General features: G+C 37.8%; 1 protein-coding gene across 1 annotated transcript in view; it reads left to right on the top strand.

Annotated features, from left to right (window-relative positions):
• PAPD4 (PAP associated domain containing 4) overlaps positions 1-19,188 on the top strand; it is a 115,298-nt gene extending 96,110 nt beyond the window's left edge. Inside the window, exons 13-15 of the mRNA XM_006875183.1 lie at positions 10,605-10,696; positions 13,366-13,445; positions 18,095-19,188. Coding sequence (XP_006875245.1) covers positions 10,605-10,696; positions 13,366-13,445; positions 18,095-18,169 — 247 coding nt within the window. The 3' untranslated portion in view covers positions 18,170-19,188. The remainder of the gene's footprint in view (positions 1-10,604; positions 10,697-13,365; positions 13,446-18,094) is intronic.
• Positions 19,189-19,597: the final 409 nt, after the last annotated feature.

Raw genomic sequence — 19,597 nt, 5'->3', positions numbered from 1 at the left:
TGGCCAGCTTGACCTCCAAGGAGCACTCTGGTTGCACTTCTTCCAAAACAGATCTATTGGTTCTTTTGGCAGCCCACAGCACTTGCAATATTCTCCTCCAACACCATAACTCAAAAGCATCAATATTTCTATGGTCTTTCTTATTCACTGTCCAGCTTTTGCATGCACATGAGGTTATTGAAAACACCATGGCTTGGGTCAGATGCACCTTAGTCCCCAAGCTGACATCTTTGCTCTTCAACATTTAAAAAGGTCTTGTGCAGCTGATTTGCCTAATGCAATACATCATTTGATTTCTTGACTGCTGCTTCCATGAATGTTGATAGTTGATCCAAGAAGAAATGAAGTCCTTGACAACTTCAATCTTTTCTCCATTGATAAGAATGTTGTTTATTGGTCCAGTGGTGAGGATTTTTGTTTTTTTTTATACTGAGATATAATCCATACCAAAGGCTGTGATCGTTATCTTCATCAGTAAATGTTTTAAGTCCTCTTCACTTCAGCAAGCAAGGTTGTATCATCTGCATATCACAGGTTGTTAATGAGTCTTCTTCCAATCCTGATGCCACGTTTGTCTTCATAGAACCCAGCTTCTTGGATTATTTGCTCAGCATACTGAGTAAGTATGGTGAAAGAATACAACCTTGTCACACACCTTTCTTAATTTTAAACCATTCAGTGCTCCCATGTTCTGTTCCAACAACTGCCTCTTGATCCAGGTACAGATTCCTCATGAGCACAATTAAGTGCTCTGATATACTCACACTTTGCAATGTTGTCCATAGGTTGTCATGATCCACACAATCGAAAGCCTTTGCATAGTCAGCCAAGATCCATCGGACATCAGCAAAGATATCCCTTGTTTCACGGCCTCTTCTGAATCCAGTATGAACTTATGGAAGTTCTCTGTCAATGTATGCTTGCAGCTGTTTCTGTATTACCTTTAGTAAAACTTTACTTGCATGGGATATCAGAGATTGTCCGATAATTTCTGCATTCCGTTGGATCACCTATCTCTGGATGGGCACAAATATGGATCTCTTCCAGTCAGTCGGACAGATAGTTCTCTTCCCAGTTTCTTGGCAGAAATGAGAGAGTGCCTCTTGGCGGTCTGACTTGAAAGATTTCAATTTGTATTCCATCAATTCCTGGTGCCTTGTTCTTTGCCAATTCCTTCAATGCACCTTGGACTTCCTCCCTGAGTATCATTGGCTCTTGACCATATGCTACCTCTTGAAATGGTTGAACATTAACCATTTCTTTTTGGTATAGTGACTCTGTGTTTTCCTTCCATCTTCTCTTGATGCTTTCTGCATCATTCAGTAATTTGCCCAGAGAATCTTTCAATAGCGAAAGGTGAGGCTTGAATTTTTTCTTCAGTTCCCCCAGCTTGAGAAATACTGAGCGTGTTCTTCTTTTTGGTTTTCTGATTCCAGATCTTTGCACATATTGTTGTAATATTTGGCTTTATCTTCTTGAGCTGATCTTTGAAATTTTCTGTTCAGCTCTTGGACCTCCTCATTTCTTCCATTTGCCTTAGCATCCACACTGGAGAACAAGTTTCAGTGTCTCTTCTGACATCCATTTTTACCTTTTCCATCTTTTTTGTCTTCTCAATGATTTTTTTGCTTTCTTCATATATGATGTTCTTGATGTCATCCCACAATTCTTCTGGTCTTTGGTCTTTAGTGTTTAATGTATCAAATCTGTTCTTCTGATGTGTTCTAAATTCAGGTGGGATATATTCAAGGTCATATTTTGGCTCTCGTGGACTTGTATTCATTTTCTTCAGCTTCAGTTTGAATTTGCATATGAGTAATTGATGGTCTGTTCCACAGTCTGCCCCTAGCTTTGTTTTCACTGATGATATGGAGCTTTTCCATCATCTCTTTCCGCAGATTTAGTCTGTTTGATTTCTGTGTATTCCATCTGGCGAGTTCCATGTGTATATTCGTGTCTTATGCTGTCTAAAGAAGATATTTGAAATGAACAAGTCATTGGTTTTGCAGAATTCTATCATGCATTGTCCGGCATCATTTCTATCACCAAGGCCATGTTTTCAAACTATTAATCCTTCCTCTTTGCTTCCATACTTTGCATTCCAATCACCAGTAATGATCAATACATCTTGATTGCATGTTTGATCCATTTCAGATTGAAGAAGTTTTTAGAATTCTTTTATTTTATCCTTACTGGCTTTAGTGTTTGATGCATAAATTTGAATAATAGTGGTATTAAGTGGGCTTCCTTATAGGCACATGGATATTATCCTATCACTTACAGCATTGTACCTCATGACTGATCTGGATATGTTCTTTTTGACAATGAATGCAACACCATTCCTGTTCAATTACTCATTTCTGGCATAGTTAAACCATGTGGTCATCAGATTCACAGTATGACAAACTGACAGACGAGGGTGGACAAGTAGAATAGGAACATTATATAGATAATCTATTAATAGATAGGGGTCCTGGTGTGGTGGTGTGGGTTAACATACCAGACAGCAAAGCTGTTAGAATTGTAAGATTGGTGGTTCAGACTCTCCAGCTGCTCCTTGGAAGCTCCATATAGGCTCGCTGTGGGTCAGGGTTTCTATAGGTCGAAATCGACGGCACTTAACTACAACAGTTAATTGATAAAAGCAAAATATATGGCTACAAGTGAAGGTAGGTTAGTTTATGGGGTGGGAACTAGTGGAAAAGAAAGCATGGGCATCAGCTGAGAATGACTGTGTAAGAAAGGAACTATTGAAAATGTAGAAGTGAGACAGTATGAATTTTCATGTAAGGGAAGTCAATTAACTATGGGAAATACCGTATGATTGGTGGGGAGTACCATAAAAGATCCTTTTGAGGTAAGTGATAATGAATTTATAGTGAGATCAGTCAGCATCATTGCATTTTTCTCCAGCCATGCTCAATCCTTAAACACACCCTGATAAAATCTTTGTCTACTACAATCCTACATGGGAAAGGATTGTAGTATAGACAAACTTTTATCAGGGTCTGTTTCAGTTAAGTTCAGTGAATGAAGCACAAGAGGGAAGAGAGTTGAGAGCATATGCAAGAGAGTGAGTTTTAATAATTGACCTTGGACCAAACCTACTCCCATTGAGTTGATTCCAACTCTTAGCTGATTTGATAGGACAGTGTAGAATTGCTACCCATAGACTGTCATCTTTACAGAGCAGATTGCTACTTTTTTTTCTTCCATGGAGCATTTGGTGGGTTCAATAGGTGGTTTTTTGATTAGCAACCAATCGACCTTAACCACTGTGGTACCAAGGCTCCTTTGACCATAAACATGTGTTAAATTCAGTCTTGGCAAAGGTATGCCTTAAAGGCTAGTCAAGTGGCAGTTTCGAGTAGTTGTAATTATTGGCCAGGGGCTTAGTAGAAAAGTCAGAGTTGAAGAAAAGAATTTGGGAACGAAATTTCAGAGTTTTGAAGACCAAGGTGTTAGAAGATTGAGAAAGACCAAAACCGTGATGGTCACCAGCAGTTAAAGGGTCGGGCAAAAGAGGAGGAACCAGCGAAGCAAAACTTCAGAATTAGAGTACAATTTTCTCTCTGCTTACATCCCAATCCTTAATACAACAAAGCGATTCACATTTGGTCACTTTTTTGACTTGTTTTAATATATATGCAGCCACATGCTATCAGTCCCATAATGACTACTTTGCTGGAATTAAATTTGTAGCTCAAGAGTATATTTCCAATTTAATTATCTCAGAATACTCTCAGTTGGTTACAAAATGAATGGCTAATAGAAGATGGGTAGATGCGTACCAGTCCATTGTCATTACTGAAGAAAAGCAGACACCTAGAGTCAGTGATCTTATTTTTATATTCAGATGATTCACAGCTTATCAAATTTATTTTTAGATATAAGAAGTTAAGCCCCCTATCTGTTGTGTTCTTTTCTGAAAAATCCCTATTCTATTTTACACTTTAATTATTGAATGACATTAACAGATTTCACATGGCAAGCAAAATGTGGCAAAAAATAGATTAGTATGATATAGGAGTTACTTTAAAGCTTGTGTGCTTTATTTAATATTTACTGAAAATATTTCTATATTGCCATTCAGGGTCACCTATGAAGTCAATTTGAACCACAAGGTCAGCGGTTGAAACTCACCAGCCGCTCCTTGGAAATACTATACAGGGTGACTGTGAGTTAGAACTGACTTGGTGGCACTTTAGCAAACACAGAAAAGAGTTAATGGAGCCCTGGTGTGTGACACTGTATGATAAGCACTGGACTTCTAGATTGCTAACCACAAGGTTGGTGGTTGAAACCCACCAGCTGCTCCTTGGAAACCTTACATGGGGTTGCTATGAGTCGAAATCATCTTGACGGCACTTATAGCAACAGTTGTTGTTATGTGCTATGGAGTCGTTTCCGACTCATAGCGACCCTGTACAGGGTTTCCAAGGCTTTAACTCTTTACGGGAGCAGAATGCCTTGTCTTTCTCCTGCGAAACAGCTGGCAGTTTCAAACTGCTGACCTTGTGGTTCGCAGCCAGTATAAGAGTAAAAGGATTATTTAAGTTATATATCATGTTTTAATTATTTCGAATACTTAATAATTTAGAAATATTTTGAAATTATAATATTTTGAGTCAATTTAAATGATAATAATTCAGTTTTTTTTTCTTTGAAGTATTTTAAAGTGATATCATTTAACTATTATTTGGGTTGATTATGAGATAAAGGTTAAATTATATCGGTTAGGGATGAGAAATTTAAAAAATATAGGTATGCACCTACTGTTTCTGTGACCCAATTTAGAATTAAATAGTGGCTTGAAATTTAAATTCTGGATTGATGTCAGAGAATGATAGTGGTAAGGATAGAGTTCCTTTGATGAATGAAAGTTGTAATTTGAGAGTAAATAGCCACTCCTAAGAAACCCTGTACAGGGATGATAAGAGTCGGAACTGACTAGAAGGCACTAACAACAAGAAGTAATATACTAATAGTCTAAAATTCTTCTGAAAGATAAAAACCAACACTCTAAAATAATATTTGCAAGTTTAATTTTACTGCAAATTCACTTGTCCTGTAAGTTGATATTATGAACACGTAGTACAGGAGAAAACTTCATTAGTGAAATTTGTCTTACCTTATGCATGAATAATTTCTTTTAGAAAGATAAGCACTTGGCTGGTCCGTATGAGGTAGAGATTAAAGATACCCTATGTGTCCAATGTTTCTAATGTTATTTTGTTGGTTTCTAACATATTACGTTGTTGTTATTAAATGCTGTAGAGTTGGTTCCGACTCATAGCGCTCCTGTATAGGATTTCTGAGGAGTGGCTGGTGAGTTTGATCCACTGACCTTTTGGCTAACAGTCTAGTGCTTCTCCTACAGCTCCCTACACTGCAACATCTCATAGAACTTAAAACTGTCAAAGAAATGGTTCATGCAGTTTTGGAGGTTGGCAAGTCCCACATCTGTAGTTCAGAGAGGTTATTGAAGATTCCCATCACTCACGTAGTCTTAGGAGCTGAGGAACCCAAATAGGTCAGATGACAGGCTGTTGATGCACAAGGCTTTGGGAGCTTGTGAATCAGGTCAGGCAGTAGTCCACAAGCCCCATATACTGGTGATCAGACATGATGAGCCAGATACCAGATTCAGAGCAGGAGACTGAACTTTTTGCCAAAGCAAAGTTCTGTTATAAACATAGGGTCATTATGCGTTGACGCTGACACTGGATGGCACCTAACAACAATATGGTCTTAGATCATGCCCCCAAGGAAAACTAAGGGTGGTAACTTGAGTCAGACCTTCTAGTAAGGTGGGGGCATCCTTAATCCTTTTTTTGTTGTTGTTGTTGTTAAAGTCCCATGGAGTCAGTTCCGAGTCATAGCAACCCTGCATAGGGTTTGCAAGGAGCAGCTGGTCAGTTTGAACCGCTGGCCTTGCAGTTCAAAGCAATCTTGTGGTCAAGTGCTTAAAACTTAGTTCCACCTTAATCCTTACTCTGTGTTGTTAAGTGCTGTAGAGTCAGTTCCAGCTCATAGTGGCCCTTGTATAGGGTTTCCAAGGAGTGGCTGGTGGGTTTGAACCTCCAATCTGTGGTTAGCAATTCAGTGCTTATACTATAGCACCACACCAGTACTCCTTACTCCTTAGGTCCACCTTAATCCTTACTCCTTTTTGTTGTTGTTAAGTGCTGTCAAGTTGGTTCCGACTCATAGCAACCCTGTATGGGGTTTCTGAAGAGCAATGATGGGTTTTAACCACTGGCCTTGTGGTTAGCAGTCTAGTGCTTATCCTATAGCGCTATACCAGGACACCATAAGCATGGTGGTGGTTGTTAAGTGCCGTTGAGTCAGTTCCGACCCATAGTGACCCTGTATAGGGTTTCTGAGGAGCCAGCTGGTGAACTTGAGCCACCGACCTTGTGGTTTAAACCAGCTTTACAGTTCACCATGTTAACTCACAGTGCCACACCAGGAGGCTAGGATTTACAATACATCACAGAATGGAACAATACGGCTAGAAGGCCCATAATAAATCATTAGCTGTCCTACACTGGTGTAAAGTGGCACAAAGTGTAGTTTTACTGATTTCTTTTTGTTGTTCTTACATCCAGGGAGTTGTTTCAGACGCATAGTGACCGTATATAGGGTTTCTAAGGCTGTAAATTTTGGAGAAGCAGGAAGCTTCCTCTTTTTTATGAGTTATGTAACTCTTCCCTGATGTTATTTTTAGAAAGTTCTGGAAACATGCTTGGTGCAGTAGAGCAGAAGAGCTTCTTTTCTGTTTGGAATCCATACTAATGCACCTACAGCACATGAGAAATTAAAAATATATTACTCTGTACAAAATCTGATAAATGAAAAAGGAAGGCAGAAGAAATCATTCGTTTGACCTGTGGTATTGGCAAAGATTATTGAATATAACATAACTACCAGAAGAACAAACAGATCTGTCTTGGAGGAAGTATAGCCAGAATATTCCTTAGAAGTGAGGATGACGAGGCTTCATTTCATGTACTTGGACATATTATCAGGAAAGACTAATCCCTGGAGAAGGACATGATGATTGGTAAAGGAAAGCGTCAGCAAAATAAAGAGGAAGACCTTACCAACATGGATTGTCACAGTGGCTGCAATAATGGGCTCAAACATACCTACTATTTTGAGGATGGCACGGGACCAGGCAGTGTCCTATTTGTTCTGTTATACATGGGGTCTCTGTGAGTCAAAACTGACTCAGTGCACTAGCCATAACCAGCACTGCCATTCAAAAGTCTTTTTTTTTTTTTAAAGCGTACATTCTGATAATTTTTAAAGGAATTAAGGCTATCATTATTTTTAGTAATTCAAATCTACACTTGAGCTCTGGTAGCGTAGGGAATCATGAGCTGGCTGATAACCACAGGGTCAGCAGTTTGAATCTTCCTGTTGCTCCACAGGAGAAAGATGAGGCTTTCTGCTCCTGTAAAGATTCATAGCCTTGGAAACCCTAGGTAGGGTTGTTGTGAGTCGGAACCAACTCCACAGCACACCATCACCACTTGATCAGAAAACAAAATCATACTTTCAGGATCCTCTCTGATTATCAGATTTCATAAGCTGCAAGTTTTTCTTATGTATTTAACATTTAGTCCGTTTTCCTGTAATAAATGCCATATTTAACCCATGATTATATATTGTTTGATTCTCTGATAAATTGGACTCCTGGTGTAGTACTGTAGGACCAGCACTGAACTACGAACTACAAGGTCGGCAGTTCAAATCCACCAGCTGCTCCTCGGAAGCCCTACGGAGGGTCATTATGAGTGTGAACCGATTCAACAGCACTTAACAACACCAACAATCTGATAAATTGGACTCAAGCAACAATTGTAAAGATGGAGCATGACCAGGCAGTGTTTCTTTCTGTTGTTCATAGGGTGGCTATGAGTCAGAACCAACTCCATGCCACCCAACAATGACAACAACATCTGATACAATTGAGGAAAAGTAGGATGGGCGTTAAGAGTTAAAAGGTCCTATCCATAGTCTTTCTCTGCTTGCTGTAATAGTGAAGAAAGCTATATACTGCTGGAGAAACTATGAGGGGCTTCAAAAAGTTTGTTGAGAAAATGGAATTAAAAAACAATGGAATTTTTCCTTGTACCTTTAGAAAGCCCCCTCATATTTTCACTTTTTATGAGATTGATTTTTCTCTTGTGTGCAAGTTGAGTGGTTTTACGTTTTAAAATGTTTCTTAGAAAAAGAAAATACTTGAAGTAACTATTACTGTGTGGCGCTGTAGGACAAGCACTGGACCGCAAGGTCAGTTAGAATTGTAAGGTTGTTGTTGTTGTGAAGTGCCGTCGAGTCTGTTCCAACCCATAGTGACCCTGTATAGGGTTTCTGAGGAGCAGCTAGTGAGCTTGAACTGCCGACCTTGCAGTTCAAATGGCTTTGCAGTCTGGCGCATTAACTCACAGCGCCATATCAGGACTCTTGAATTGTAAGGTAGGTAGAAACTCACCAACTGTCACTGTGAGTCTGAACTGACTTGATGGCACTTAACAACAACTATTGTTGAGTGCCATCTAGTCTTTTTCAACTCTTAGTCACCCCATATGACTGAGTAAAACTGCCCCACACGGACGGTGGTTCAAGCTCACCAGCTGCTCCTCGGAAACCCTGTACGGGGTTACTGTAGGTCAGAACTGACTTGACGGCACTTAACAACAACAACACAACAATCTTTATGAATATGGAGTTTTGGTGTGGTGCTCTTGGCTAATATGCTGGACTACGAGGTTGGTTTTAATTGCAAAGTTGGTGGTTCAAGCTCACCAACTGCTCCTTATAAACCCTATACAGGGTTGCCATGAGTTGGAACTGACTTGACGGCACTTAACAACAACAGCAACAATCTTTATGAATGGAGAGTGGTGGTTTTGTAGGCTAAGCACTGGACTGTGTACCACAAGGTTAGCAGTTCAAGCCCATAAGCCACTCCTCAGGAGAAAGAAGACGCTTTTTACTTTTTTTGCTTCCATAAAAACTTATAGCCTTGGAAACCCTATATAGGGTCGCTGTGAGTCTGAACTGACTTCACAATACTTAACAATGACCAATTTTTATGAGAGCTGATTGCTAGGTTGTACCCTGCAGAACTGCTGGGTAAATTCAAACCGTCAACCTTTAGGCTAGCAGCTGAGCACCATCAGCGCTCCTTGTAGTAACTACTGCTTGTTAAGTGCCTTGCAGTTGGTTCCAAGGCTTTAAATCTTGGCTGGAGCAGAAAGCCTTATCTTTCTCCTATGAGTAACTATTGTTATTGTTTAGTGCTGTTGAGTCGGTTCCGACCCAACCTTGTATAGGGTTTCCAAGGAGTGGCTGGTGAATTTGAACTGCCAACCTTGCAGTTCAAACCAACTTTGTGGTCGAGTGCTTACCATATAGTGCAATTATTAAAAAGATAAAAATTAAAACAAAAAAACCAAACTTTACAAAACAGAATTATAAGGTAGTTGTTGTTATTGAGTACCATTGCATTGGTTCCTAGTATAGGGTTTCTGACGAGTGCTGGTGGATTTGAACCACTAGCCTTGCAGTTAGCATTCCAGTACTTATCCTACAGAGCCACATCAGGACTCCAGTGTAAGGTTACATGTATACAAACACTGGACAATTTTATCTTATTTTCATTAAGTATTGATTCCGGTTTCCTGTAACAGTATCTACTTATTTCTATTGGAGTGTGTCAAAATTTTCTCCAAAATCATACAAGGAGAGAGACCTACTTAAACAAAAGTGCTTAATGATTATCAGAAGACAACCGAAGATTACCTCTCTCTTAAATATAAACCTCTTACCAGGGTATTAACAGTGAACATTTGTTTTTATATTTTGACTTGCTTGCATTTTCATATTTTTGTATTATTTCATTCATTTACTGTGTATCGTACACCAAGTATATATACTAAGCAATTAACTGAACAATGACTATATAAATGCTGCCTCAGCATGGAGTCTCCATTCATATATGAGGCACAATGAGCAGCATGATACAAAGATTGTTGTTGCTAAGTGCTGTTGTGTCGGTTCTGACTCACAGCTACTGTGTGCCGTCACAGGGTTTCCAGGGAGTGGCTGGTGGGTTTGAACTGCTGACCTGTGGTTCACAGTCCAGTGCTGATCCTACAGTGCCACACCATGAGTTCCTGTATAGGGTTGAGTCTATTCCATCCCATGGTGACCAATGATAAAAATGCTCTTATGGTCAAGAAGTCCTGGTGGCACAATGAATACGCTCTCGACTCCTCACTGAAAGTTTGGCGGTTCAAAACCACCAGGTGATCTATGGGAGAAAGTTGTGACAGTCTGTTTCCAAAGAGATGACAGCCTTGCAGTTGGAAACGTGATGGAGCAGCTGTACTGTGTCCCATAGGGCAGCAGTGAGTAAGAAAGAATCAACTCAACGGCACACAGAAGAAGTGAGTTGTGGTGCTGAGGTTTGAGGAAAGTTTCAATATTAGCTCAAATCCAGATAGGCCATATTCTGATCTAATAAAAGTACTAAAAGGGCAAATTATGGAAATAGTTAACTTTTCTTTTTTTCTTTCTCTCTCTCATAGCTGGGACAGTCAGATGATTTCAGTTCATGAAGCCAAAGCCATTCCGAGGCCTCCTGGTATTGAATGGAGAAATAAATTCATCTGTATAGAAGGTAGCTGTTTCAAGACCTTTCTGTATTATCATTTAGTTACCAACATAATATGGTACTGAGAGAATTCCTTGAGTAATTTCTTTCCACTTATATTTCAGCTACATGTAAAGCATTTTTGGTTCTAAAAAGTTTTTACTTTAATTTTTTATATAATGTGAAATTCTTCAGTTGTGAGAAAAAGAAAACATGAGTTTGGGCATTTAATCTTTCTAGTTGACAAGATTTGAGCAGTCTCTGTATCTCTCATGCATGTGGTTGATTGAAACTTAATTTCATGACTTGCAAATGGAAGAAGATAGAATCTTCAGTAATGTTCTTATATTAAAATAAAATTAGTTCTTTTACACTTTAAAATTTGATGCATATTATCAGCTAAATTTTTGTGAATATAACTTGATTTTACCTTAAAAAATTAAATGATTTGAAGATACTCTGTTCTCTAAAAGTAATTTACATGTTGAATATATCTTTGAGTCATTTTGTTTTAAATCATTAGAAAATGATTTTAAAACTGATGCAAGAGATAATATTTAAATTTGTTCTTACAGATGCCAGTTTAAAGAAAGACCATTGTAAATCTTGAGGTGAAAGAGTAAAGGATTAAGAATGTTTTATAGAAAACAATCAGATTTAGAAAATTTTAATCTTGGATTACATGTTGCATCTCCTTAAAATAGTAAAACTTTTAAAGTTTGTGAATAATAAAATTAAATCTCCTGCTTTGATAGTTTGATAAATTTTGCAGTAGTTGTATAGTAGTTTAGTTGTGTTCTCTTGAATATTAAATACTGACTGTTGTACTGTGTGTGATGTCTGATAGAATTTGGCATGTGTTGTATTCTATGAAAAAGAACAGTACTGTAACAATAAGCAATAAGTTTATTTTTTTACGTAGCTTTTCTAGACAGAAGTAAATAAAAGTGGTGTTTTAAAATATGGAACTGCTTGCATCATATGACAAAGGAAAGGTTAACCTTTCACACAGGCTTTCTATACTTACATTTTTTTCAGATTGTTTCTCCACAGTTACTATTAATCTTTTCAGCAACGTTGGTCTTTCTTGCCAGTTGTCTTTTACCTCTTGGGCATGCATAGATCTTCTCATCATTGAAGTTCTCTGCACTTGACACTAGCTCTTTTAAGTACTTTTTTTTCTCTTTTCCTTGCCAAAAATCTAAAACTTCAATGGTATTGATGGTGTTTGTGTGCTGTGGAGTTGATTGTGACTCTTAGTGATCCTGTGTAGGGTTTCTGAGGCTGTAAAGTTCGGGTGTGGTGCTGTGGGTTAATGCGTCAGACTGCAAAGCCGTTTGAACTGCAAGGTTGGCAGTTCAAGCTCACTAACTGCTCCTTGGAAATCCTGTGCAGGGTTGCTATGGGTCGGAACCGACTCAATGGCACTTAACAACAAAAAGCTTTTTGGAATCAGAAAGCCTCATCTTTCTCTTGAGAAGCTGCTGGTAGATTAGAACTTCTGATCTTGAAGTTAGAAATCCAGAGCTCTTTCAGTAACTCTTACCTATTGCTATCATTATTTCTGCCATCCCATCTCACTCCTTATGCCTTTAATAATCCTTTTTTTTTTTTTACTATTACTCTGTTACTTCTTCTTGTTTCTTCCTGTCTGTCTCTCTATATGAACTCCTTATTGTATGAGTGGAGAGAGTGGACTGGAGATGGAGATGTGGAAGGTGGATATGTTGGGGACTCACACACATACAAACATACAAGAAACACACAAAAAACAAAACCTTCCTTTGTTGTCATCTTTTTTCCTTGCTTTTCTGTTTTTCTTCTCTCACTGTTAAATATCTCATGTAAGTTACTGTTCTGATAGTATCTTCTCCTGTATCATCCACTTACGTATTAACTCTAATTGGACTGCTAATCTTATGGTCGGCAGTTTGAAACTACCAGCTGTTCTGCGGGAGAAAGATGAGGCTTTCTGCTCCCAGGGTCGCGATGAGTCTGAACCGACTCACGGCACAGAACCACAACAACAACTTGTCTAACATTCTTACCAATATTGAGCTTTCACTGTCAAAGGTTAGTGTTGATTTGCTTGACATATGAGTGATCTTTTATAAATTTCACTGGTCTGTATCATTCTGTTTGTCTGACATTTGACATTGACCATCTCTTTTGGATGTAGTTCTTTGTTGATAATTATTTATTCTTTAACTTCTTTTCCTACAAGGGTATAGGCCCTTATTAACCCTGTAATTTTTCAGAAATCGTAATTCACTTTTATTATTAAAACTTAGCATATGTATGCTGTGAATTTTTCCTTTATAGTCATTTTCTCACCTTAATCCTATCCACCTTAGTAGCATTTCATAGCTCTTGAAATGCTGTGCATAAATCTAATAGGGTATATGAATTCTGTTGTGGCACTGTAGGATAATGCACTGGATCACAAGGTCAATTTGGACCAAAAGGTCAGCAGTTCAGACCCACTAGCTGCCCCTCGGAAACCCGATAACAGAGTCGCTATGGGTTGGAACTGACTCAGTGGCACTTAACAACAGCAATATAGGCTATTAGGGTGAACTGTATGCAATTTTTTTTTGTAAATCAAATATCAATAATTTCTTATAGTTTAACTTACTAAGAAAACTTGAGTTTTCATATTAATGTTTTTTTCTTTATATGTGCATTTAACATTGCAGAACCTTTTGATGGAACAAATACAGCCAGAGCGGTGCATGAAAAGCAGAAGTTTGATATGATCAAGGATCAATTTTTAAAGGTACACAGTGTATCACATTAACTGTAGGAATACTTTAGTTAGGTGTTTAAAAAGAAAAGTAAAAACTTAATGGACAGATAATCTTAAAAAATGAAAAGTGAAAAATTTTTAAATGAAAATACAATAGGACAGAACAGTCCGGGTTTCTATGTTGTGAGTCATTAATGCAACTCAGTAGGGAATTTATTACTTAAATTCATATATACTCTTTCTTCAGCGAGATCTGGCTCTGTTTTTATTCATACAGCTTTCACTTTTCAAGGGAATAAGCATTTTTATAGCTAGCTTAATCAGACTCTAAAAACGAGTAAATAAAACTTAATAAATACCATTCTTTTGGTAAAATGGGAACTTAGGAAATTCTTAGTCCTTGCTTTTTCTTCTGGAAGAAAGTGAGGAATTACATCGAAGTCTTTAGTCACTGAAAACCTTATGAATAGCAGAGAAACACTGTCAGATACGGTGTCAGAAAATGAGCCCCTCAGGTTGGAAGGCACTCAGAATGCGACTGGGGAAGAGATGCTACCAGAAAATGATCCCCTCAGGTTGGAAGGCACTCAGAATGTGACTGGGGAAGAGATGCAGCCTCAAAGTAGAGTTGACCATGATGACACGAATGGAATTAAGTTCGTGGGAGTAAAGCCCACAAAACCTTCATTTACTGATGGGGCACAACTCAAAATGAAGAGAAACAGCTGTAAACATCCATAGAAAATCGGAACATGGAATGTACGAAGTGTGAATCTGGGAAAATTGGAAGTTGTCAAAAATGAAATGGAATGCATCAACAGCAATATCTTAGGCATTAGTGAGCTGAAATGGACTGGTATTGGCCGTTTTGAATCTTGACAACAACATGATTTACTATGCCGGGTTTGACAAATTGAAAAGGAACGGTGTTGCATATTCATTGTCAAAAAGAACATATCCAGATCAGTCATGAGGTACAACGCTGTATGTGATAGGATAATAATATCCATGCGCCTACAGGGAAGCCCAGTTAATACCACTATTATTCAAATTTATACACCAACCACTAAAGCCAGTGTGGATGAAATAGAAGAATTCTACCAACTTCTTCAATCTGAAATGGATCAAACATGCAATCAAGATGTATTGCTCATTACTGGTGATTGGAATGCAAAGGTTGGGAGCAAAGAGGAAGGATCAGTAGTTGGAAAATATGGCCTTGGTGATAGAAATGATGCTGAAGAACAAATGGTAGATTTCTGCAAAACCAATGATTTGTTTATATCAAATACCTTCTTAGACAGCATAACAGATGACTATACACATGGACCTCGCCACATGGAACACATAGGAATCATATCATCACTGAAAACAAGGCCAGGGGCAGACTGTGGAACAGACCATCAATTACTGATATGCAAATTCAAACTGAAGCTGAAGAAAATTAAAACAAGACCACGAGTACCAAAATACGATCTTGAATTTATCCCTCCTGAATTTAGAGATCATCTGAAGAACAGATTTGATACATTAAACACTAAAGACCGAAGACCAGAAGAGTTGTGGGATGATATCAAGAACATCTTAGGTGAAGAGAGCAGAAAGTCATTAAGAAGACAAGAAAGAAGGTAAAGGTCAAAATGGATGTCAGAAGAGACTCTGAAACTTGCTGTCCAGCGTAGAGATGCTAATGCAAGTGGAAGAAATGAAGAGGTCCAAGAGCTGAACAGAAAATTTCAAAGATCAGCTTGAGAAGATAAAGCCAAATATTATTATAAAATGTCCAAAGATCTGGAATCAGAAAACCAAAAAGGAAGAGCACGGACAGCATTTCTCAAGCTGGGGGAACTGAAGGAAAAATTCAAGCCTCGACTTTTGTTATTGAAAGATTCTCTGGGCAAATTATTGAATGATGCAGAAGATGGAAGGAATACACAGAGTCATTGTACCAAAAGGAAATGGTTAATGTTCAACCGTTTCAAGAGGTAGCATATGATCAAGAGCCAGTGATACTCAGGGAGGAAGTCTAAGGTGCATTGAAGGAATTGGCAAAGAACAAGGCACCAGGAATTGATGGAATGGAATACAAGGTGAAATCTTTCAAGAAAGTGAGGCGGCACAGGAGGCACTCATCTCTGCCAAGAAATTTGGAAGACAACTATCTATCTGTCCAACTGATTGGAAGAGATCCATATTTGTGCCCATTCCAGAGAGAGGTGACCCAACAGAATGCGGAAATCATCAGACAATCTCTTTGATATCTCAAGCGAGTAAAGTTTTGCTAAAGGTAATACAGAAATGGCTACAATCATACATTGACAAAGAACTTCCAGAGGTTCAAGCAGAATTCAGAAGAGGACGTTAAACGAAGAGATATCATTGCTGATGTCCAATGGATCTTGGCTGAAAGCAGAGAATATCAGAAAGATGTTTACCTGTGCTTTATTGACTATGCAAAGGCCTTCAATTGTGTGGATCATGACAAATTATGGGCAACATTGTGAAGTATGAGTATTCCAGAAAACACTTAATTGTACTTTTGAGAAATCTGTACCTGGACCAAGAAGCAGTTGTTCGAACAGAGCATTGTAACACTGAATGTTTTAAAATTAAGAAAGGTGTGCGACAAGGTTGTATTATTTCACCATACTATTTCAACCTGTATGCTGAGCAAATCATCTGAGAAGCTCGGTTCTTTGAAGAAAAACGTGGCATCAGGATTGGAGGAAGACTCATTAACAACCTGTGATATGCAGATGATACAACTTTGCTTGCTGAAAGTGAAGAGTACTTAAAACATTTACTGATGAAGATCAAAGAGCACAGCCTTCGATATGGATTACATCTCATTGTGGAGAAAACAAAAATCCTCACCACTGGACCAGTAAACATTCTTATTAACTGAGAAAAGATTGAAGTTGTCAAGGACTTCTTGAATCAACTATCAACACTCACAGAAGCAGCAGTCAAGAGATCAGACAGTGTATTATATTAGGCAAATCTGCTGCACAGGACCTTTTTAAAGTGTTGAAGAGCAAAGATGTCAGCTTGAGGACTAAGGTATGCCTGACCCAAGCCATGCATGGTACTTTCAGTAACCCCATATGCATGCCAAAGCTGGACAGTGAAGAAGAAAGACTGTAGAAGAACTGATGTCTTTGAATTATGGTGTTGGAGGAGAATACTGAAAGTGCTATAGGCTGCCAAAAGAACCAATAGATCTGTTTTGGAAGAAGTGCAGCCAGAGAGTGTTCCTTAGAAGCCAAGATGGCCAAACTTCGTCTCTCATATTTGGACATATTGTCAGGAGGGAACAGTCGCTGGAGAAGGATATCATGTTTGGTAAGATGGAGGGTCAGAGAAAAAGAGGAAGACCCCCACTGAGATGGATTGGCAGGTGACAGCATAGATGGACTGAAGTGTGGCAATAGTAGTGAGGTTGGCCCGGGATCAGACATTGTTTCATTCTGCTGTGCATAAGGTCGCTATGAGTCGGTGCCTACTCGATTGCACATAACAAGAACAACAGAAAGTGCCGTTTTAAAGTCCTACTGTGGTGCTGTAGGGTACTGACCGTCAGGGCAGCAGTTTGTACCAGCTGCTTCTTGGAACGTCTGCACAGGGTCACTATTAGTCACACTGACTTGATGGCACTTAACAACAACTACAGCAACAAGAGTGCTGTCTTAACCTTAATTTGTATTTTCAAACTGTGTGCGTGCATATATACATTATATATTTACAAACTGAAGTTTATTCCTTTTAGGTCTCTAGTCCACAGTAAGAATTTATTCATCCATGATTTTGCTAAAAGTGATGTCTGCCCTCAGGGAATTCCATAAAACAGTATGATACACTGAGATAATGTAGGAAGGAGAGCTTCATGGGATAAAAAGATCAGAGAATTATAAAGGGATCACATTATTTTATTTTTAAAGGCATATTGAAGGTGTATTTTTCATTATATAGACATATTGTTACTAAATGCTGCTGAGTCAGTTCTGACTCAGCAACATTTTATAGGGTTTCTGAGGAGTAGCTGGTGAGTTTGAACTACCAACCTTGTGGTCTCGTGCTTATCTTTACAACACCACATCAGAACTCCTATTTATGTATACATGTTAGGCTTTATGTGGTGAAAGTGAAAAATGCAAATATTACAAGTTTTCCTTGCACTAGACTTTTAATTTGTCAGCTAAAATAGAGAATTGGATCTGCAGAATACTTTCCCTTTAAAATAAACATCTAAGAGGGTATATATTTTTTTCTCAGATTAAATTTGAGAACTCCAGAATATCATTGCTACACTACTGTTACTATTGAAGGGCGAGCTTTCATTTTGCATTGTCTAGATGTAAAGCCAATACTTATAGTTAGTTGGACAATTGAAATCAGAACAAAGTATAAAAACCTACATCTAGCAGGTAGTGAGCCAGATTTTTAGCCTGTAAATAAGAATTCCAGTTTCTTTCTTTTTAAATTCTGTTTACTCTTCTTTTTAATAGCATACATAAAGTAATTTGTTACAGATCTCTCTTCTTCATAATTATTGTTTAATGGAAAAACCTGTTAAGACCCAACATTTTATCACTAGAGGGGACCCCTACTAACATTCTCCTTTCCGTCTTTTGTTCTGTATGTATTTTAAGTATTACGAATGTATTTTCTTTCTTTTCCAGTCATGGCACAGATTGAAAAACAAGAGAGATTTGAACAGTATACTACCTTTAAGAACTGTCATCCTGAAAAGATAACTGGCCTTTGTTTCTTAAAATCTTCTGCGAAATAAAGAACTATAGTAACACAATACATTTTGTTTACCTCTATCATGGCTTCTTTTAAACTCTTGTTTTCATGTTTATTTTTAAAAGGACATACTTACATAAAGATTATATATTTTATTATGACATTTCCTAATAAAACTCTTTGATTTAAAAATGTATTTTTGAAAATGTTTACATTTATGATTAGTAATATTAGGACATGAGTTATCAGGAGACCAGAGAAAAATATTTTGGAGGAAATTAACCTGACAAAATAAAAGGTTTTCAGTATAACTTCATTTAGTTGTACCACATGCTATCATTGAAGAGATCGGTGGAATTTTAGAAAGGGTCTGATTTGTACATGCTTAAAATGTAACCTACAATAGATCATTTGTTGTCCAAGTCTGTTGTAGTAAAGTGAAGATTCAAGTCAGTTATTCAGTTACTTGAAGCAAAAAGAAATGTTTTATTTCAGTTCACATTTCTGTGAAATTGCTGCAGAAGCGTGCAGTACTGGACAGTTGCCTTTAGTCTTCACTTGACTCACTGGGATAGACTGAGCTTGGGGCGTGTCTCTTAGCATTTCATTCTTACCTCACAAGCTTTTGATGTACTTACTCCTGAGATTACTTTAAATTTTGTGTTGAAACAATAAAACATTTTGCACTGTAGTAATATAAGTGCTAACTCTGTATTGTACAGCAGTTAGTGAATTATTTTAAAGAATCAGTTCAGTATGCACAGTCTGAAAAGATCAAGTCCCCTGTGCTTTGTAACAGCCTAGTGCAATATGCACTTTTGCTTTACTTTGTGTTTTCCTGTGACATGAAGCAACAGACACTGAAAGATCAAAGTTAAGATTATATATCCTATTTATAGTATCACATTTTTTTTCTGTGTACAATTATAGGATTATAATCTCAGCAGGAAGTTTTAGGCAGTAAGCCACTATAAAATATTTTAAATAAGACGCAAGGAAATTATATAAATAAAAACTTAATGTTTGTAAAGGTATCTTTTTTTAGTATTTCTTTTCTACATAGTAATAGTTGTTGTTGTTAAATGCCGCCGAGTCATTTCTGACTCATAGCAACCCTATATAGGGTTTCTGAGGAGCAGCTGGTGGATTTGAACCTCCAACCTTGTGCTTCATAGTCCAAGTGCTGATCCACAGCACCACACCAAGAGTCCAAGTCTACAATGCTTATTAAGGTTGCTTTTGATTTATGTAAATATTTGTAAATTTTTCAGTGCCTGTAAACTTAAATATAAAAAGTAATCTTGAAACCAGTTTTAACTTTTTCAAAAGGACTGTGTACAACTCTTTAGACCTGCTGTAGCAGTTTGTACCTCTAATGTATTTGTTTTTTGCAGATCAATTCAAAGGCTAAAACTTTTGCTTTTCTTTGACTTGTA

The sequence above is a fragment of the Chrysochloris asiatica genome, unplaced genomic scaffold, assembly GCF_000296735.1.
Source record: "Chrysochloris asiatica unplaced genomic scaffold, ChrAsi1.0 scaffold00313, whole genome shotgun sequence".
In the NCBI taxonomy this organism is placed as follows: Eukaryota; Metazoa; Chordata; class Mammalia; order Afrosoricida; family Chrysochloridae; genus Chrysochloris; species Chrysochloris asiatica.
The sequence above is the reverse complement of the archived record's forward strand: the minus strand, read 5'-3'. Positions and strand labels throughout refer to the sequence as shown.